General features: G+C 49.4%; 10 protein-coding genes across 10 annotated transcripts; 2 read left to right on the forward strand and 8 right to left on the reverse strand.

Moving 5' to 3' along the window:
- Positions 1–1295: 1295 nt before the first annotated feature.
- On the reverse strand, positions 1296–2065 carry COCCADRAFT_106250 (uncharacterized protein; the record flags this gene model as incomplete). The annotated part of the gene is made up of 3 exons (XM_007717962.1): positions 1296–1644; positions 1683–1863; positions 1918–2065. Coding segments are annotated over 3 exons (678 nt in total), but the record flags the coding sequence as incomplete, so codon positions are not given.
- A 191-nt stretch (positions 2066–2256) lies between these two features.
- On the reverse strand, positions 2257–3983 carry COCCADRAFT_40083 (uncharacterized protein; the record flags this gene model as incomplete). Its single annotated transcript, XM_007717963.1, has 3 exons — positions 2257–3309; positions 3360–3746; positions 3804–3983. 3 exons carry the CDS (start codon positions 3981–3983, stop codon positions 2257–2259), a joined length of 1620 nt encoding a protein of 539 aa, XP_007716153.1.
- Positions 3984–5646: 1663 nt separating this feature from the next.
- Positions 5647–6935, forward strand: COCCADRAFT_40084 (uncharacterized protein; the record flags this gene model as incomplete). Its single annotated transcript, XM_007717964.1, has 4 exons — positions 5647–6081; positions 6139–6295; positions 6348–6554; positions 6616–6935. 4 exons carry the CDS (start codon positions 5647–5649, stop codon positions 6933–6935), a joined length of 1119 nt encoding a protein of 372 aa, XP_007716154.1.
- Positions 6936–7602: 667 nt separating this feature from the next.
- On the reverse strand, positions 7603–7958 carry COCCADRAFT_8254 (uncharacterized protein; the record flags this gene model as incomplete). Its single annotated transcript, XM_007717952.1, has 2 exons — positions 7603–7703; positions 7772–7958. 2 exons carry the CDS (start codon positions 7956–7958, stop codon positions 7603–7605), a joined length of 288 nt encoding a protein of 95 aa, XP_007716142.1.
- Positions 7959–10433: 2475 nt separating this feature from the next.
- COCCADRAFT_8255 (uncharacterized protein) lies at positions 10434–11471 on the reverse strand (the record flags this gene model as incomplete). Its single annotated transcript, XM_007717953.1, has 3 exons — positions 10434–10904; positions 10975–11259; positions 11313–11471. 3 exons carry the CDS (start codon positions 11469–11471, stop codon positions 10434–10436), a joined length of 915 nt encoding a protein of 304 aa, XP_007716143.1.
- Positions 11472–11866: 395 nt separating this feature from the next.
- On the reverse strand, positions 11867–13475 carry COCCADRAFT_8256 (uncharacterized protein; the record flags this gene model as incomplete). The annotated part of the gene is made up of 4 exons (XM_007717954.1): positions 11867–12635; positions 12691–12815; positions 12865–13139; positions 13187–13475. 4 exons carry the CDS (start codon positions 13473–13475, stop codon positions 11867–11869), a joined length of 1458 nt encoding a protein of 485 aa, XP_007716144.1.
- A 1403-nt stretch (positions 13476–14878) lies between these two features.
- On the reverse strand, positions 14879–16387 carry COCCADRAFT_40088 (uncharacterized protein; the record flags this gene model as incomplete). Its single annotated transcript, XM_007717965.1, has 1 exon — positions 14879–16387. The coding sequence occupies one exon, from the start codon at positions 16385–16387 to the stop codon at positions 14879–14881; it is 1509 nt and encodes a 502-aa protein (XP_007716155.1).
- Positions 16388–16452: 65 nt separating this feature from the next.
- Positions 16453–16701, reverse strand: COCCADRAFT_106244 (uncharacterized protein; the record flags this gene model as incomplete). Its single annotated transcript, XM_007717966.1, has 1 exon — positions 16453–16701. One exon carries the CDS (start codon positions 16699–16701, stop codon positions 16453–16455), a length of 249 nt encoding a protein of 82 aa, XP_007716156.1.
- Positions 16702–16776: 75 nt separating this feature from the next.
- Positions 16777–18026, reverse strand: COCCADRAFT_29396 (uncharacterized protein; the record flags this gene model as incomplete). Its single annotated transcript, XM_007717961.1, has 2 exons — positions 16777–17900; positions 17960–18026. The coding sequence occupies 2 exons, from the start codon at positions 18024–18026 to the stop codon at positions 16777–16779; spliced, it is 1191 nt and encodes a 396-aa protein (XP_007716151.1).
- A 656-nt stretch (positions 18027–18682) lies between these two features.
- COCCADRAFT_40090 (uncharacterized protein) lies at positions 18683–20071 on the forward strand (the record flags this gene model as incomplete). The annotated part of the gene is made up of 1 exon (XM_007717967.1): positions 18683–20071. One exon carries the CDS (start codon positions 18683–18685, stop codon positions 20069–20071), a length of 1389 nt encoding a protein of 462 aa, XP_007716157.1.
- Positions 20072–20211: the final 140 nt, after the last annotated feature.

Consider the following 20211-nt stretch of genomic DNA (forward strand, 5'->3'; position numbering starts at 1 on the left):
GTGGTGGTGTTGCGTAAGAAGTATTGCGACGTTGTTTTAGTGGGGGAACTGCGGCGCTCGGTGGGGTGCGGCGCTCGGTGGTGAAACACGTTATTGATATATTATTGCAGTAACCACGAAGACACGTGATTCATGTGTTCATTGATAGAATATACTTATTGCAGGATCATTACAGATACATGAGAAATATTCCGTCATTGTTTGCAGTTTAGTGTATCACGACAGACGTGTCCCATGTTCTTCGTAGAAATGTGCCTCGAATGGGTAGCCTCCTAGGAGCGCACGTGACTTTGAGCAACCGGATCGCGGATCTTATGTCACGCTAGGACAAGATTCAAGCCTAGCAGAACTCCACTTTTACGAGAATCTAATTTCTCTTTATGGGCTTTTTATCTTGAGATTGAGCATTTTTTTGGTGGGTTGTGAGTGTGTATGGCACGTGGTTTCGTATCCAAGGGAAAAGGAGATATGCGCGCTACTTGGAAGTTGCGCTAATGAAACAGGGGTTCCTATTGCAATTGCGCGACTCGTCGCGTCACCATCGTGTTCACTCTCCCTAGGGCTGCTTCCATCTACCCAAAAACACCATCTCCTGTATCCAAAGCCTCAACCCTGTGGATTCGAATCATCGTCGCGTTCAATTTCACTCTGGTACCTATGGCGCACCCGAGCCTTGTTGCGAACAAAGATGCGGATGCATCCAAAGTAGATCCGGCAATATGGTGAATATCTGTGACTAACCATCTGACACGGCAGTCACCGAACTGACGCGATACGATATGTACGCCGGGAGAGGCATTGGCAGTGTGTGACCAAGAATCGTTCACGCGGCACAGTAACGGGCCGCTGAGGCTGGGCTTTCCAGGCCTACCAAGAACACCTTCTAGAACCTCGACTTTACTACGCCAACAACGCGAAGACGGTGGTAAGCTGGCTTGATTCCGGCTCGATACCGGCTCGATCTCACGATAGCGCAGGACATAGCATGTCTAGGTTGCTGGGGTCGCATTTTGATCACATCTGCACCAAGCTTACCTACCATGGTGTTCCGTTTCTAGTCCCCCGCAATTGAGGTTAAACCAAAATGCGCATCCGAAGAAGCAAACTAGTTTATAGCATTAGCGGACCAATTCGCATCCGCTTTCCCATAAGGCTATGCTTGTTAAAAAAAAAAGAGGCCGAGACATCCCACTTCTAAGGTTTTGCCGTTGGTGCTTCTCTTCGTAACCACAATCCCCTTTTCCGGTTCGGCATCTTTCTCAATGCTCTTAGTTTTTTGGATGGCTAGGCGGGCATCATTTTTCATACTGTCCTACCCCACTGTCAGCGTGCTGATGACCATAGAAATATGAAGAACTACTGTTAGCTAAGAATACAAGAAACATTACGGCGAAGGTAAGGACAAGACCAATGATCTCAGGCGATGACCACGATTCCATTGTACATCCCCATTCCAGCGGGGATATTAGACACACCATTGAAGGCCTGAAGAACAAAAGGCCAATGGGATCGGAGTGCTTGATCTGAACGGAGATTGGAAGGTCAGTCTTTGGCGGAGACTGAATATGAAGGAAGATCAGAGCGACAGCGAAGGCGCAACCGTCAATGGGCAGGTTAATGTAAAAACACCAGTGCCATCCAAGCCTGTTCAACACGTTAGCCAGTGGTCGAGATCAGCATACCAGTTATCAGTGAAGGTATCACCAAGAAATGGTCCTTGAACAAACGATACGCTGAATGAAACAGCAAAGAGTCCAATGGATATAGGTCGTTTGCGAGGCGACACCAGCAACACGATTACCATCATGGTACCGCTACTAACACCCGCCCCTCCGACACCCGCAATAGCCCAACCAACAACTACTAGGGAGATTCTCAAATCACACGCCATCATACCGCCCAATCGATATTTCTCACAAGCCGTAGACGTATGCGCAGCCCCACACATCGCACTCCCGACTTCAAACAAAACGATCGCTACCAAGAACGTGCGTTTCATATCATACAACTTATACAGCTTTCCGTACAACGGATTGGAAGCTGCACACGTAAGCATGTATGCACTAACAGGCTGAAGCTTGGGCGGGCGTCTGTTTCGTTGCAATTAATAGAGGCGGTTGGGCAGCATCATGTTGGTATAGCGACGAGCCGTTGAGTAACGATCCAAAGTTCAGAGAAAATTTGGCTGGTTGTCTGTGAACAATCTATCTTCATATCTCTTGTTCTAATTCTAACATCGCTGTATCGTTATCGTATTCATGGCATGTTCGGGTTTGGCGGTCCCTTTGCCAACTTGAAGTATCCTGGACTCAAGTTCTGGAACACCTGCGCCGGATCGTACTTCTTGCTAACGGCGATGAGCTTGGCGACATTGTCAGCTCCGTAACTAGCGATTGGATCCGTGAACTGGGATGCATAATTCATGTAGATGTAGTCGTTGTCTACGCCTCTCCTCTGTGCCTCAGCCTTGACCTTGTTGATAATGCCTGAGTAGCATTTCAGAATGGCGGCTTGACCTGTGGGGTCTTTAAATGATGCACTTAGGTTCATGAGAAAGATTGGTCCCTTGGCGGGACTGAGACCGAGCGCGTTTCCACCATTCTTCTGCATGCCCTTCAGTTGGCCTTCGGTAATTGGTTGAATAGAGATGGTTGGGAGAATGCCCTGGATGCTTTGAATCCCGGTTATTTCCGAGAAGAACGTGTCAACCAGGAAGGTGAAAAGGTCACGGTCAACCTTGAAGGTAGCATCCCAATTTGTTTGCAGAGAGCCGAGTGTGTCATTGAGGGAGCCTCCGTTCAGTTTGATCGTCATTTCACCATGAGATGCGATACCTGTGTTATCCGATATGGGTGTAAGTGCGTTGATATCAGCAAATACAGAGGCATTGGCCACTGGCTGGGCGTAGTGAGTCTGCACGATAGCAATCTTGCCAACGTTGGGAATACTACCAAAAGACACGATTTCAGCGGCATCGGTGTCTTTCGAAGATCCGACGGTAGCGAAATTGAAAATAGCATCCAGAACAGCCTTGAAATTGTTTTCTGTAAAGATGCGCTGGCCACCCCACATATTGCCTTGGGGGAAAGCGTGGAGCTTGAAGTTGGTCACTACACCAAAGTTGCTGCCACCGCCACCACGGAGAGCCCAGTATAAGTCAGAAAATTCGGTGGGACTGGCAGTAACAACCAAGCCAGATGCCGTGACGACTTCATAGCTTGCAACGTTGTCACAAGCCCAACCCAGCTTGTTGGAAAAGAATGAGATCCCACCACCAAGTATGAGACCTGGCACCCCGACTGGAGCCATCTAAATTCTTGTTATCAGGGAGTTGTTGTAGTTCTCAAAAGGCGACTTACCCTGCCTCCAACGACGCTGACACCAGATTTTTCGATCGTTGTATATACATCAACCCATCGAGTTCCGGCACCGACATTGGCATATTTCTTGTCATTTGAAACAGCAACGTGATTGAAGCGCTCCATGGATACGGTAATGCCTCCCTCGATGCTGGATGCCCCAGCAAAAGCAGCATGACCACCGCCTTTCACAGCAAATGGGCATTGTGTCAAACGGGATATCAACAGCCACGAAGATATTTCGATAGTGCTGGATGGCTTGAAGACACATCTCGGGTTTACAGCACCCTGCTGGACGCTCCAGTAGGCACCAGTGAATGCATCGTATGTAGATGAATTGTCGAAAAGCAGCTTGTCGCTGCCATAGATGCGCTCCAAGGATGAACACTTAGAAATGGTCAGCAAAGCCAATGAGTAAAAACAAGTTCGAGGTTCGGAACATACGGCAGCAGAGCACCCATTGAATGATCGTCCTGAAAACTTGGCAAGCTCAGGGATGGCGGACACGTCGATACCATTGGCGATCAGCGCTTTGGTGATGTTAAATTTTGCAGGTTCAAAAGCACCTGTCGTCTGTGCCGAAGCAAACGCGACAAGGGTACTGATTTGCCAAAGGACCTTCATTCTGGGATCGGTGGAGGACGGAAGGAAGGCGGACGAGTTCCCAGATACCCAGCCCCGTGCTGAGCAGTACAAGCTTAATTTATTCTGGCTGTCAAGACTGGGAATTGATCCGCGGCAGACAATTGGCGCCTTCCAGTATAGTTCATCTCGGTTGGGTGAACAGCTATGCTTTTGGACTTTAGGGGAGCAACGACTAGGGTCGTTGGTGGCGAAGCTCGTTGTTATTCGATGGAGATTTAAACTAAGTCGCACCTGCGTTAGTGTATGCTGCATTGCGAATCCTTCGCAGCATTAATGTGATTGCAACAACAAAGTGTGTTGCAGTGTTCTTGCATCTTGGCTCTCTAGTCGTCATGGGTTCAGTCTGGAAGTAGACAGCTGACTGAACTTTTTCATCTCATGTGAAGGTGAAGAAATGGGAGCGGAACGAAGCTGATCGTGAACAGACCGTGACATTGCCAAGTGCCAAAAAGTCCGGGGTGCCAAGAGTTGTCCAATGCGGCAATCTCTTGTTGCGAAGGATGTCAGCATTTTTGTCAGGCCAACATTTGGGCCTGTATCTTGGCGTAATCCGCTTGGAGCCGTACAATATGCATATTTGGGTGCTACCCAATCACATGTCCAACTGTAACCCGACGACGTGGTCAACGAATATATGGTTGCCCCATCAAGCGTCTGCTCCGACACCCCATCTTTTATTGCAAGCAATCGCCTGTAATGTTGAACACGACCTCGAAACGACCACGAACCAGCGAATTTTTGTCCTTGGAGACCTTATGCATAAGGAATCTACAAGGTCTTTGTATTGGACTCCAGCGGCACATTCGAATTCCATTGAGCTCATTGAGCAATCAAGTGGGTACCGCGTTTGAGACGGGTGCATTGACTATGTGAATGTCATGTTTAGGAATGGCACGACATGCAAAGCTATGCATAGTGAATAACAGTGGCACAGCCCGGCGGTAAGTACCTTGCATGCATTGCGTATTACGACCGCCACAGCAATCTCATTCTTCGTGGAGAATTCTGTTCACACACACACCTTCGACTTGAAGGGTCTATTCCCTACCCTGTGTTTTGTTTTTACGTTCTTGGGCTGGTTCAGGTTAGAATGTTACTAACAGTAATGCTGGTTGGCGTCGCGGCTAGACTTATCTAGGTGTGCTTTACAAAACATAAGTCTGTTCTTCCTCAAGAGGTAGAGATATAGTGCAAATCAGCACTAAGCAGAGATTATTTTAGTATTACAGCGCTAACAAAACGGAGGCTCGTTTGGTACCCCCCAAAACGCCCGTTTCACCGAATACAACAGCGGTTTACGTCCCGTTTTCAAAACGGAGCTGAACGGGACAGGACCTAAGTCTTCTTGGGAAATGCTTCAAGCCCCTTAGATCCTACGCTCCGCATACTTATGGGCAACCCATGGAGTGCGCGGAAGGTACCGTACTTGAATTCTAGGAAGAACGTGGTATCATTACGCAAATTGCTCGGCTTTCCAAAGAGACTTCATCCTTGAGAATTTGGGCTGCGAATGAATTATATACGCACGTAAGGCAAAGTGCTCGGATACGCAGTTAGCTATCTCCACAAACGTCCCCGGCCGTTCGAGACTCGCCAATGCTAAATATGAGGACCTGAACCGCCAACTCCGACGTCGTATCTCATGTCAACACCTCCAAAGAGCCCCATAACCAAGGATGAGCTGGTGCGTACAAACGTAGCCATGCTCATCCTGACCTCGTTATTCATTCTATCGCGAGTGATCCTCCAGATCGCTAGACGCAGAGCCTTCGGATTGCCCGATTTTTTCATCTATTTCGCTTTTGTTCTGTTCGTCTCCATGTGGACATGCTACATCGCCGTCATACCCACCATGTTCAGAATTTTCGATGTGCTTGAGGGTCTCATCCGACCATATCCCACAATGATGGGTGACGCCGGGAGGCTGCTTCGGCACATCACAGCTGCTCAGATGCTGTTCTATACTCTTCTATTTACTGTCAAAATGTCTTTGTTGACACTGTACCGGAAGATTTTGGTAGGGCTACCTGTCATATACGACAGGATATGGTGGGGTACCGTGGCGTTTTGCATTCTGGTCAGTATCTGTTCTAGCACCTGGTAGCTATCAATATAAGCGCTGACCTGATCATAGTCCTGGATCGGCAGTATTTTCACGAGTGTTTTCACGTGTAATGATCTCAAAGAAAAGTTCTCAAGAGGGAGATGCGCTGGCACGCCCGATGAGCAACAAAGAATCATCTTCAGTCTCTGTTTTGCATACTCGGTAGATGTGGCCACTGACCTTGCAAGTAAGTCGATAAAAGTCAATCGAGCTTTGCAAAGCGGTGCTGACAAATTCAGTTATGATTCTTCTTCTATTTCTTATATGGAAGTTGCAGATGCCTAGGAAGCGAAAGATTGGAATCTTCATACTATTCGGTAGTGGCTTCGTTTGCATAGCTTTCGCTACGCTCCGCGTCATACAAGTGGGTGTTGATCGTCGCGGTAAAACAACAATACCGGAGCTTGATTGGTTATTGCTGTGGACAGTCGTGGAATGCGCAATGGGTATGTTGATGATGGAAACTTTTGCTAAGACTGCCATGTGCGTCGCTAACACAAAGTCTAGCCGTCGTTATTGGATGTTCTCCCGCCTTTACAGGCCTGATTCGTAAACGAATCGTCACTATAGGGGGACCAGCATACGATAGGCAAGGTTACATCAAACAAGGATCTAATGAGGTGGAGATGGGGATCATGGCTGGCTCTGCAAGTCAACAAAACCATGTGGCCCGGGATCCGTACGAGGAATATTTTCAATACAGCCAGGAAGAGCTCACAAGAACCATTCACAATAGTCAAGAAGAGCTCACAAGAACTACTCATAACAGTCAAGAAGAGATTACAAGAGCTACTGAATATACGGCAGTCGTGCGGGCTGTTAGCTAGGTTGAGCAAACATGAACTTATGAATTAGAACATAGCAAAAGTATTGTATCAAAATAAAAGAGCAAAAGGAATTAATCGTCGGTAAAAAGCAGTCAATATACATCAGTATCCTCTCAACTTGATATCAAGGATCCTTGAATATATGTGAAGTTTGTCACGTTTATATGACTTGCGTCACCCCGTTTAACGACACTCACACAAAGAAACACAAACCCCAATCTTGGCATCTCGATACGACTCTCGCATTAAGCCCGACATTCCGGTCACACAGCTATACGACAAGCTTTCCTCACAAACACAAACAAATCCCGAAACTTATGCTCGTGATATACCCCGACCATAGCTATAACCCAAAGTTAAACATAACAAACTAGCCCCCATCGCCATGCCATCACCCGAACAAAACATCAACATCACATCATGACTCAAAACAGACATCACGAAGCAGAGAAAGTAACTTATATCGAGCAGCATCTTCAATTGTCACCCGCAATATCGGCGGCTAATCGGGCAGCCATCTAGGCTCGGTAGGTCAACCACCAGCATCTCCAAAACGCCTCTACTTAATTTTGTCCCTGTATCAATTCGGACTGATCTTTGTATAGTAATAAACATATGTGCAAATCTCCCTCGGCATTCTCACTCCATAGCCATGACACTGAAGCGCTTACGCGCCAGGAGTACGGCGGCACAGAGGACGGCCGCGCTCCAGAGTGTTGGGGTCGCAAGTGAGACGGCTGTCTTCGATGCAAGTCAATTGTGCGCCGCCTAGACATGTCTATTAGTTTCTGTTGCCACCAACACTATTGTTTACGGAGTTTTTTTTTTGAACTTACAGTTGTTGATGCTGTCAGGCACGCAGCGACCAGTTTGACCATTGACATTGCACACATCCTGCTTCAAGCTCGTGTTTGCGATACAGCATGCGCCGTTGGGGACGGGGCGGTTGGCATTTGCGCCCTGAGGCATAGCGGCTGCGAGAGCAGAGAGAGCGAGGACAATGGCGGAGGTAGTGAACTTCATTTTGAAAATTTTGAGGAAGTTTGTTTGTAAGGGTGAATAATGTTTATGATAGTATAAGTTGGATTAAGGAGGTTTAAAAGACCGACCAGCGGAAGAGGCGAAGAATTGAATAAGGGGAGGAAAGTAGAGGAGTAGACGAGAAGACTGAGGTTGAAGATGCTGATGAGGCAATTCTCAGGGCGAACCAAGGCACCCTTCTTATACTTTGCAAAACCTGAAGGAACAGGCGCGCCTGGGCTGGAAACTCCGCACGATGGCATTGCCTTGACGCACTGCAACACCCGTTCACCGCAGCCTCGTCGAGACACACGACTAGCCGACTACTACCCCAAAAAACCCATCGAGACAAACACAAAACACCAAGGTCCGGCTGCAGAAGCCTGAAAAGTACGGCGGAGTAGCCGCTTTGGGTGGCGCAAACCCGGCGCAGCAGAGAAAGCGGTTCATGCTACTCAGGCGCGTGGGCGACAAAGGGCAGTGCACGATACGCAGATCATACAGGGACGTCAGCAGATGGCTTCCTTTGAGGGCTTCGAGACGTGGGAAGAGCGCAGGAAGGCGCCAATATATGAAACTGTTATGCTGTTTAGGTGGCGGGTTTGAAACGTTAGTCTCCGCTGCAACATCCACATTGGCAGGTTGACGGGGGTTGTGTTACCCACTCTTGTATGCGGAAAACACGGGCTTGGGAAGATGTATGATTCATGGTTTTTCTTGTTCCTGGGCGCGTGGAAGAGAATTATTGTAATTGTACCATGCATATGTTCAATTGTGCATTTTGTTTATTTTTCTCATACCAACCCTTGAGTATCTAGATAGTAGTCGACTCTCTACTAATCTAGCACTTCAGAAAAGATAAAAGTCTCCCTGCGCTTCTGCCTCCACCTTCAAAGTATCAATAATGAGATACCGATCCAATTCCCCCCTGTGTCAAAAGTGACTCCTTCCTCATCTTGCCCAACACCCGAGGAACAAGACTCTCATGCGCCGTACATGCCGCCGAGTCTCAATCAGCAGTCCCAATCCAAACTGCAGCACCTCCACATCCGGGAACCGCTTCTCCCTCACCTTACATGAGAAAACGCAATGCAACCCAATTAACCAAGTAAACAAACGCTCTCGCCTGCGCCTTCACCCCCCCCCCCCCGCCTCGCCCACCAACGCCACACTATCCCTCCCCATATGCCGTGCAGCCGCCAAATCCGCATCTGAAAAGACAAATTTAGCCCGGCTGCACAGCCGGTGCAGCAGCATAGCGTTTGTAGCACTTGCGCATAAGACGACGAGTTCAAAGTGCGAAAGCGGGGGACTGTGGCATCGGGTGATCCAGCCCGTTCCAGGGGCGTTTTGTCGTTATGCGATATGTTGAGGATTACTGTGTATTCTTTGTCGGTTATTCGGTTTCGATATAGCTCACCTGGCATTCTTCGCAGTGCGTGTGCGAGTTTGACTATTCTCACGGCCCAGACAAAGCTGGCTGAGTTGGGCTGGCTGGGATGAGAATGATTTGTCGCTCGGGCATGCTCTTTTGGGCCACAAGCCTCTGTAGGTCCGGGCGCATATTGAGGTCTTTGTAAAGAGTTTTACGCCCATGTGCATCATCCCAAGCGGCAGAATTCTGGGCTGAATCCAAAATCTACAGTGATCATCTTGAGGAATGCAGAGGCCCATTGGATCAACAGGTATGCGCAGTCCATGTCTACAATTACCCATCTATTTGAACGGCCAAGTACATAATCGGGCCAATTTTATACAAACTCTTGTTGACGCGAAGCACTTGTGTCTGGATCGCTGGCTTGAACCCGTATCTGAGCGGCCTTTTTCTCCTGGGTAGTTCAGTTATCATGCCCCCAGTATTGCGTAGAGCCAGTAGCGCCTCCATAATCTGGTAGCATATCTCTCTCGGTAGAGTATCTGGACGGCTTTTTTGTTTCAGAATTCATGTTGAAAGCGGCTGAATAGTGGGACTGTTGCAGATATGATTAGAAAGGGACAAAATGCCGGGACTGGAAAGTTACAGTGTTATGACAAGTGGTTGAGGGAGGAACATTATCCTAAAGAAAAGAGTTGATAAATTGAGAGCATATTCTTAAGCCAATGAGTGGGCGCAGTACGTGGCATGGGTGTGAAACATAAGATATTGTGAACAATTGTGGTTTGAATGAATGACAAAGGGACAGACAGACGCCTTTTACACCCGGACCCTGTTTGTCACAACTACGTTAAAGCCCAGGGGATGAACAATCGTCAATTATTGAGGCAACATAGTATTGATATGACTTTTTTGAGAAAAAAAAATCTATGTAGCAAAGTGTGCCGCAACGGCACATCAGTGGTGATGTCACAGCGATACAATAACAAGACAAAGTGCCAAAGCAGCGCAACTCTCCCAGCAAATAAAAACAGGAAAAAAAAAACTCTAATTTCTAATTCACAACTATTTTTGCAAGCACATTCCCAAACAACCCAATCCCCCTACTGCCCAAACTGCCCAGCCCCCAACGTCCCCTTCAAATCCATCTTCAACAACCCCTCCCTCTCAATCTCCTCCTTCCTCTTGACCAACTCCTCAACATCCCAATTCGCACTCACAAACCTTCCTTCGAGAAACTTCCTATCCACCCCTTGCCATCCGGCGAGCCACACCCCAACACCACCCACCAACTCCGGTGTATCGAGCGCAAACCGCTTAAACGAGTCAATCGTCATCTCGGTATCCACGACACCGGGGTGCAGAGCTACAGCAAACACGTTCGGGTTCTCGGCTGCAACGTACGTCATGAGTTGCAGGACGGTGAGTTTGGAGATGCCGTAGGCGCTGAGGGCGGGGAAGACTTCGTATGCGGCGCCGGTGGTCAGGGTGATTATTTTGGCGGGGGTGTCGGCGGAGGGTAGGTGTTTGAGGAAAGATTGGGTCATCAGGAAAGTGCCGCGGGTATTCAGAGTCTGTTCAAAAGGTTAGAAAAAGAAGGGGGGGGGGGAAATGCAAGGTGATTGAGGAAGGAATGAGACATACGATTTCGTCCCACCAGGCTGCTTGATCGACGTCTTTGACGGACCCAATGGCTTTGAAGAGGCCAGCATTGTTGACAAGGACGTCAGCATGACCATATTTTTCTTTGACTTTTTCGTAGAGTGCTGCGACGGATTTGGGGTCCGCAATGTCGGTAGAGACGGATAGGGTTTCAACGTTGGGGTAAGATGTAGCGATTGATTTTGCGACTTCTTCGAGCTTGTCTGCACGTCGAGCTACGAGAACAATTGCTTTGGCGCCTGCGGCAGCGAATGATGGTACAAAGGACTGACCGATTAGTTACAAGCATAGAGTGGGACTGCAAATCGGGCTGCACATACTCGAGCTCCTAGGCCTTGGCTAGCGCCAGTGATGATAATCACCTTGCCCTGTTGAGAAAGCGAGCTTTGCTTGGGATCGATCGCTGGATAAACATCCCGATGTACAACCGGAACAAACTGCTGGGCCTTGACGAAGTGGTCTACAGGAAGGTTCTCCATTGTTGCTGTCGTGATGTGTGTTGCTGAATCAAAGATAAAGTGGTCAAGTTGAGAGGTGGTAGGAACTGAGAATAGATGTTGCTGGATAGCTATGATGCCATCACATCATGACCTCTTATATGTACTTTGCTTCTCCCTCAATGTTGTGCATTATTAATGCCGTCGCTGTAGTCTCCGTTGGTGCATCCATTGGTAATCGTTACTGAGCTCATCCGCCGTAGTGTAAGGAGCGATTTTACGGTCGGTCCTAAGAGGCGAACATCGCGACGGAAGCTTTGAAATACAATGGGTAGCGCTCGATAGTACAATTCAGGGCAATGCTGCTAGAGACGCGGTTACCAATCGGTGCAAAGCGCGGCTGTAAGTACAGGGATGTCCTCGTTCCTAATCTAGTACTAGTGCTCCTCCTCCGCATCAGCCGCAAAAGCTTCTAAAATGCCCATCGGAACGCTATCAGATGGCGCATTGTTTGACCGGTGGTGATTAACAATCTGCATGACTTCTTCTCGAATTAGGTCATCGGTGCCTGCAAATATTTTCTCTACCCACAAAACCTCTTTGACAATGCTCATCAGCCCGTCCCACTCTTGCAGCTGCATGCCACTCATCAAGATGCCGAGCATTAGAACGAATTGGCTTCTCTCGGCCAAATCTTTTGTCTCAATGGCGGCGAAGTAAATGGCCCAAATGAGCAAGGGTTTAAGTTCGTTCCACTCAATCATGTTGTCCAAGAGGACAAGCAATAAGTTGCGGGATATAGCGGAGGTTCTGACTGGTGATTGGCCGAGTGCTCTCCAGAACGGCGATAGAAAAAGTAGCGTTCCGAGCCGACACACTTCTTCCATGACATGTTCTCGGCCGTTGCCTTTGTGCAGGGGCCGAATGGACAGTAGACGGTAGACGGTCGGCTCCATCCAGCTGCCACTTGTGATTGCGAGCATAAGCTGTTTCTCGTTGAACATGCGATCAAGCGATATCAACTGAACTATATCGTCGAATATTGTGATCCAGTCTAGTTGCATGGGCAACTGGTGCTTCCATGACAAAGACACGGCATTGGCAGGCCGTGGAGAGTTTGGCGGCGATTTAGAATCTATAAGCCATTGTGATGGCATAGGAACAGTAGGACTATGGTCTTGAAAGAAGCTTCCTATAAGGTCTCCCCTGGTCTTGGCTTTAGCATGTTGCTGTCAGACTAAGGTTTGCTCCGGTGGCTTACCAGCTTACTGTAACCCGTAGGAAATCTGTTCTGATGGAATCATAACCCCCTCTAAGCTGCACTATTCTTGCTAATGCACCAGCATGCTTCTGCCAGACATCACCCGCAAAGTTCCCTAGCAAAGCCTGATTTGTGTCAGTTGTGTGCCAAGATTACTCTGCACAAGCTACTTACTTGATGAATCATGAAGGAAACCATGGAACCTATCAGCTCGTCGCTCTGGTGCATCTTTGGGTCCTTCATCATCTCAGTAGTGTGGCGCAGAGCCTTGTGATGAATTTTTAGTGCAACAGCATCGTCTTGCGAAGGGAAATATCCATGGCGCTTTTCAAACAAAAAGTTTTGAGAGTTGGCAAGCATGTTCCAGAAAGCAGGGATGTAACTGAGTCCAACGGGATACCAAGAACCTCGCAGAACAGTAGGGTGGTTGTTATCCTCGGTCGTAAGAACTGCTCCCTATCAGAAAAGAGTCACGGTGATTTTGGAACACACCCACCATTAGCCAGCAGAGCCCGTTCGGAATCATTAAGTTCGACAGGATAAGGGCCAAAGGGATCGAGTTGGCCGCCACCGAAGCGATCGACATGCATGCGGCTCTGCTCAGATGGTTTGCGGAACTCGAGGACGATCTCATGACGTGCCCGTTTCGTCTTTGGCTTTCTCCTCGCCTTGCCCACCTCGGTCATTGCCAGACGGCGGATTCGGAGTTGCGTCTCCTCATTCTTGAGGTCATCAGGGTGTTGAAGATTCACAAAGTTGAAGCTTGGTTTGGTAGAGCGATCCATGGCGATGAACAAAGCTCGCTGGGTATGTTTCGTCATCGCGCGCAAACAGAGCTCCGTCCTTATCTTTATATGTACTCTAGGCACACCTCAGCGGCCGCCAGAAGGGGGGAATTATGTCATGGCTGTTTGAAATCGAGGGCTGTGGAAGAGACGATTCCTATGTGGAATGGCAGCCGAGTTTGGGGGCGGCGGAATACCGACAGCGTGGAGCTGCGGCCAACTTGGCGAGGCACGCCATCTTACAGGTAGGTACAAGCGAGCAGGCCATGTGAATACAAGCAAAACTGTGGCAACGGACGAGTATCACACAAATGTCCATCTCGGACAGATGGATGGAGGTCACAGTTCGGAGAGATAGTTAATGCGCATCCGATGAGGATGTGCTAATTAGTAATGTGGTTTGTTGGCCAAAGTGAATGAGTAATCACACAGTAGTCATTTGGGAAGGAGCACAAATTCCTAATCACATTATGCAGAGCCTATAGTAAAGAGCATCCCAAGGTCACACCAGATACAGATGGCTTACTGTATACACGATCGTGCGGAGTTGCCGTCTTATATACATGCCGAATGCACACTGCGATTGTGAGCGGCGTTGATGGGTCAGGACGAATACCGGAGCTGCCGAAGCCCTACCCTCAGCTCGGCACTATTGTTAGGGGTTCTGGTTGATATGATCAACTGTCTTCGATATTTGATTAGGAAAATGCACAGAAACCCCATCCAGCTCCTACGATCGACGACTACCAGCACAGCGCAATAGGCAAAGATAGGCGAAGCTGCCTGTCCCTTGCTCCAAATCGCGTGCACAAGTATCCCGGGCCTCTAGCGCTCACCGAGTCCGCTTTGGGTTAGCGCGCCAAGGGGCATCTCCATAACATGGCAAATTTGTCGCCAGCCCTTTCTGTTCTCTTCAACGCACCATCAGACAGTTCAGCCACCCATCTCACCAGCATCTTTACGTCTTGTAGTCGATGCGACCCGAGTCAATCAATTGGGCGGCTGCGATATAGCGCTGCGGAGAAGGAACACAGGTGCTCCATTAGAGCTGGCTGCGCATTTTTACGGTTGCGCAGGCGGTGTCATAGGAGCCGTACATACTTTACTTTGCGCATGTGATTTCTGGAGTCCTCGAATGATCATGCTGCAAGAAAGACGTCGCGAAATCAAGCTGAACGATACCTCATCGTGTGCAGGTATTGCCAAACATGAATGCCCATGTGTTGTAGTTACGTGTCTATGTACATGCATGATATTTCAAAGCTAGTGCTGCGCTCGTAACTTGGCCAAGGAATAAGATGCAAAACCATGGGCTATATTACTGGCATCGCTAAAGGCTACGCGATTCGGCAAAGACGTGCTGTAAGCAATATGACCAAGGTAGCGACAGTGAGACAACTTCATCAAGCCAGGGCCACCTCGCGTCCTCTCTTCTTCAAAATAACCTGTATGCAATCCACCTTGGCCATACCATCCTTGCCTTTCATCTCTTGTTCCATGTCCTTGGCCTCCCACACATGCTCAATATCCCGCATCACTCTGCGCAAGCTTGGGAAGCCCTTGACTGCATACATCTCCTCAAATCGATCTCGCACAAACTGTCGTTGTTTGCTGTCGATTGCCTCACATCCGGCGGTAAAGAGCGGCCATATGTGTGACGTAGTCAGAGGCGAGTGAACATCGATTTGTTGCAAGTAGGCCAGACATTGATTAATGTGATCCATACTGATGGGATTTGGGGCGCCGATATCGAGCCAGGTCCGGTAGAGGTAGATGAAAGCTGCGTGGCGGTATGCTTCAGCTGTCAGCTTGATGTCTGCGCTTTCCTGAACATTTTCCTGCTTGCAAACGGTAAAATCCATAGCCAGTAACTTCTGCTGAATATGCCTGCCGGTTGTGTTTTCGTTTTCCGATAGAGCTGGACTTGTTGGCGACAGTGACCTTCTCGTCTTGATGGTATGCTGCAACTGACTAATCTGGGCAACTACCAAGAGGACGTTTGCAATGCTTGCTAGCCTCTCCTCCCCTTCGATAGCAGAAAAGTCTGTCTCGTGATCTAGCAAGGGATTTGATCCTCTCGAAACGGATGATAAGATGTCGTGGTATGCAAAGATGCTCATCAGAAAGCGCGCGCGCGAGCTACCCAGCCAATTCTCCCCTTGACTCCTAACTATCATCGCCTTTGCACCAGTCAAATGATTCGCAACACATTCCTCATCGTCTTCGCCAAAAAGCCGCGCAGATACCTGCATCATCATAACAGTCGCCAGCGCTGGCTCAGCATTCATTTCAGATGGATCCTGGATCATGCGTTGGAGTTCATGTATAGCGTCTCGTTGATGACGGTACCTCTGGAAATACAGAAACGAATCTTTTGAAGATGTTGCAAGATGGTTCGCGGCCATGGAGAGGATCGTGGATCTGAGCGCAGCAGATTCGCATGCCATGGCCGTGAGGTGTCGCTGAAAGGGAGTCGAAATGCCCATATTGGGAGCCACTGATATGAGGGTGGAAAGTCGATCTACCCAATAATCGAGAAGCCATCTATCATCTGGCGATAGACCATATGACAATCCGGGGCTGTTGAGTGGGAATAGAGGCAAGCTTTTCGTCGACCCCGGCGACGAGAGCGTGTTCTCAGGGGTAGAAACGATTAAAGGCATGGATGAAAAGCTGTTGACTGAGGCTGGGCTCAAGGCAAAATCTTGCTCAAGAGCTTTGTTCTTCCGACTCTTTCGTGGTTTTGTGGGAGTGCTGACAGCACCCTCCTGCCACTTCAACCTGAACCCATAACCTTTGCATGTAATCTTCAGCCTCATACAGCGCCCACAGAATGGCTTCTGCTCGTCGCATTTGTACCCGGCCTCCCTGCACGTCCAGCATCCGGTCCGGGTTCTCTTGTGTGTTGCCATGTTGGTGAGTGGTACATGTTCACTTTGTCGCTACATTTTCTGGTCCCCGTCTGTGAACACGCAACTTATAGCATGTTCTTGAGCTTCCGAAAGGCTGTGCTGATGTTCAATGATTGGGTAGCAGATGTGGTAGTTGAACCAATCTGGGCGGTTGCGCAAGATGGGAGGTGGAGAGTGGCAAACCACACTAATGCTAGCTCCCGCCCAGATCCTTGAGGCCGAGGCTCGCTATGCAGCCCTACGTAGATGGACTTGATATTTGTATTGTATTGTACATATGTAACAGCATTTCCTCTCTTCCTGCAATCTTTCATCGCATCCTATAACAAAAAATTCGTCGTTGGCAAGCACTAAGAAGGAAATACAGACAGGCTTCGAATGACGTATGACTATAGCTTCGCAGCATCCTTCCATACCAACCCACCCTGCTCCTCGACGTAGTGCCTTCCCTTGGTCCATCCCATCCACGTGCTCAATGTATCTTCTCCTCCACTTCCTGGCTTTAGCCCCTTCTCACTCCACCCACTACCCTTCCAACCGATACCCTGACCCTCGGCCGCAGTTCTCTCATCATTGCCTTCGTGGATCGCATAGCCAGGCGAAGTCTTTAACGTAACAGCAGGTCGCTGGTCGAATCCCTGTTCCTCCAGCTCTGCTTGGGTCAAGACGGGTGTGCAGCACGCGTCTGTACCATCGAATATAGCCTCCCACTCGGCACGCGTCTTTTTCTTGAATTCTGCCGTGAAAAAGTCCTTCAACTTGGGCCAATCGGCCATGTTATCCCTGCTTCCAGGTAGATCCGATGCTTCAAGCCCCATGCCCTTTAGCAGCGCAGCATAGAACTGCGGTTCAATCGCTCCGACAGCCATATAGCGCCCATCCTTGGTCTCATAGGTATCGTAGAAAGGCGCACCACCATCCAGCATATTGGTACCACGCTCGCGTTTCCACACCTCTGTCTTCAAGCCCAATCGAGGCATAGTTGCAAGTATAGCACTTCCGTCCACCATGTTCGCTTCCACAACCTGTCCAAAGCCACTACGCTCACGCGCCAGAAGCGCAAGCAGTATGCCGACAAAACACATCGCGCCTCCTCCGGCGAAATCGCCAACCACATTGCCTGGCGGATACGGTTTCTCGCCCTTTCGGCCAAACATGCTCAACACTCCCGATACAGCAATGTAGTTGATGTCGTGGCCCGCCATTTGCGCGTACTTTCCGTCTCTCCTGAAGCCCGTCATACGCGCAATGATGAGTCGCTTATTCAGTTTCAACAGCACTTTTTCCGGATCCAGGCCCGCTTTTTCGAGCACACCGGGACGAAAGGGATCAATAAGGATATCTACTCGTGGTATAATTTTCTTGATGAGTGCGAGGCCGGCGGGTGACTTGAGGTTGACGCATATCGACGTCTTGCGGCGCGTGAGCTGGTCAGTGGTCGGAGTACCGGGTGCGCGGTCGAGACGGAGGACGGATGCACCATAGTCGGCCAGGAGCATGCCAGCAAAAGGCCCTGTATGAGATGAGCTCCAGGTCCGTAAAGAATCGCAGAATAGAGAATATCGGGCTTACCGGGAGCCAGGCCCGCGAACTCGAGAACGCGTATGTTGGAGAGTGGAGGCGGTTGGGGCGCAGTCATGGTGAATTAATTACGCAAGTCACTCTGCTACTAGCTTTTGATATACTTCAAGTAGTTATCTGGAAGTAAGCGCAAAAATATATCGGGTTTGTACATGCTCGACGTCGACATTGTCGATAGGATGCGCCGGTTAACCACTCCCGCGGGGAAGATGCCGAGGTGCAGCTGTGGAGTGCTTGAGCTGGGGTAACAGTATTTAGCGCCATTCCGCCTCGTAGCATGTAGCCGACTTATCTTCCTTCCAACCAAGACCTCCATCCTTCACTCCTATATCTTCTCCATGAATAACCTCGGGAAAATGAAACCTCGAATCAAATCTCAAGCTTGGGAGCCTCTACAAAACCAGCTTCCCTCATGATCTCATGCTGCCGGTGCCTTCTCCAGGCATCATCATGGAGCGTTCACTTCGTAACATCCCCGTGGACCTAGTATCAGCTGTGATACACTGAATTCACTGCAAATAATGAAGAGTCATAAAATAGGAAGTCATAACTCAATCGCGTGCCCCCTCTTTCCTTCACTCATGACCTTCCTGTCCTAGTTCAACAGCAAACGACACCGTCAGTTCTCGCTCTAGCCAATGTAAATGGCTGCCTTCTTCTATCTTGCCTTCTCAAATGCACAATCTTTCTTCTAAGAAGCCCAAAGACACCCCCATGTCGGTCAATTCCCCACCCGTCTACACCATCGACCTCTCCCTGCCTCCACGCTCACGCTACAAAGCCGTTACAAGAGACTATGCCCCAATCCTGCACCAGCTAACCAGCCTCTACACCGAATTAGTCGCACACCTCAAGTTACCTCCTTTTTTCTTCCATTTCCTCGGCCGCTTACTGCTCCGCCGACTCGCTAGCAATGAGCAGACCGAGGAGCTACGCGGTATTAGCGAAGAATGCGGCGTACCCATGTACCTACTGGTGGCCTACAATGTATTTCTAGACTTGCTCCTAGGCTGTACGAGTGGCGGCATGCTAGCCAAAAAACCTGAGCAATTAGACGAAGAAGAACGAGGAGAAGGCGAAGAAGAAGTGACAATGATGCACTTCCGCACACTAGACTGGTCCATGCCCATACTCCGAGACGTCATTGTGCAATTCAACTACATCAATTCGCTGCAGGGAGAAGTCATAGCGCGGACAGTAGGCTACGTAGGTTTCGTCGGCGTCCTAACAGGCGTACGCAAAGGCCTCAGCGTTTCGCTCAACTTTCGTCCTTACCACAATACATCAGGCCTATCCCTCGAGAACGCGCGATACTACTGGGACACACTGCTCGTCCTCCTAGGTCGACGCCCAAGTATCACAACCGTAATCCGCGATTTCCTACTCCCCAGACCCATCGAAACGCCGCGAGTCCGCAGAAAGCTCTCCAAAAAACGAGGCCGAAGCGCACGCAAACAGCAAGACCTCGAAGACGAGAAAGAGAAATTAGTACCACTACACCTCCCACCCTACACCCCAGAAGCAATAACCTCCCTCCTCCCCACCCTCCGCACACCAGTCGCCTACCTAATCTTCTGCACCCCCTCCGAAACCCTCCTCCTAGAAAAAGACTTTCGAACCGCCAACACCCTCCGCTCCCCAACCTTCCTTGCCACCACAAGCCACGACATCGCCCTCGAACCCGCTTCTCCCTCCCAACCCCCCACTACTTCCTCACCCGTCCAACCCCGCATCCACGCTTTCCTCCAGGCAAGCATTTTCCTGCAAGCAAGCGTACAGGATATCCTGGATGACAGTATTTACTGTAAAGAATGCTTGACGCTGGCGTGGCTGGCGTGGCGGCGGCGGCGGCGGCGACGACGACAGCAGGAGCGGCAAGAGCAGCGTCAGGAAGACGACTGTGGGGCGCAAGAGCAGTCGGAAATAGTAGGAGTTTCGTTAAGTACGCTGGAGAGGTGGGTAGAAAGGTACCCAGTGAGCAATGCAACTACGCATTTTGCGTGTATTATGGATCCGGGGGCGGGCGTATTTCAGTGGATTAGAAAGTTTGAAGTGGGAGAGATTGTGGAGCCGGTTGTGATGGGAGAGGAAGAGTCTCAGTAGATTATGGAGAGAGAGAGGAGCATATTCTGGTTTGTATATTCTAAAAGAAGGATATTTTTGTGCAATGTACGCATGATCCATACTCACGCATAGACACAACCCAAGAAAAAAAAACAAGGGCGAGAATAACGAACGTTGCC

Source organism: Bipolaris zeicola (assembly GCF_000523435.1).
Source record: "Bipolaris zeicola 26-R-13 unplaced genomic scaffold scaffold_205, whole genome shotgun sequence".
Taxonomy (NCBI): Eukaryota; Fungi; Ascomycota; class Dothideomycetes; order Pleosporales; family Pleosporaceae; genus Bipolaris; species Bipolaris zeicola.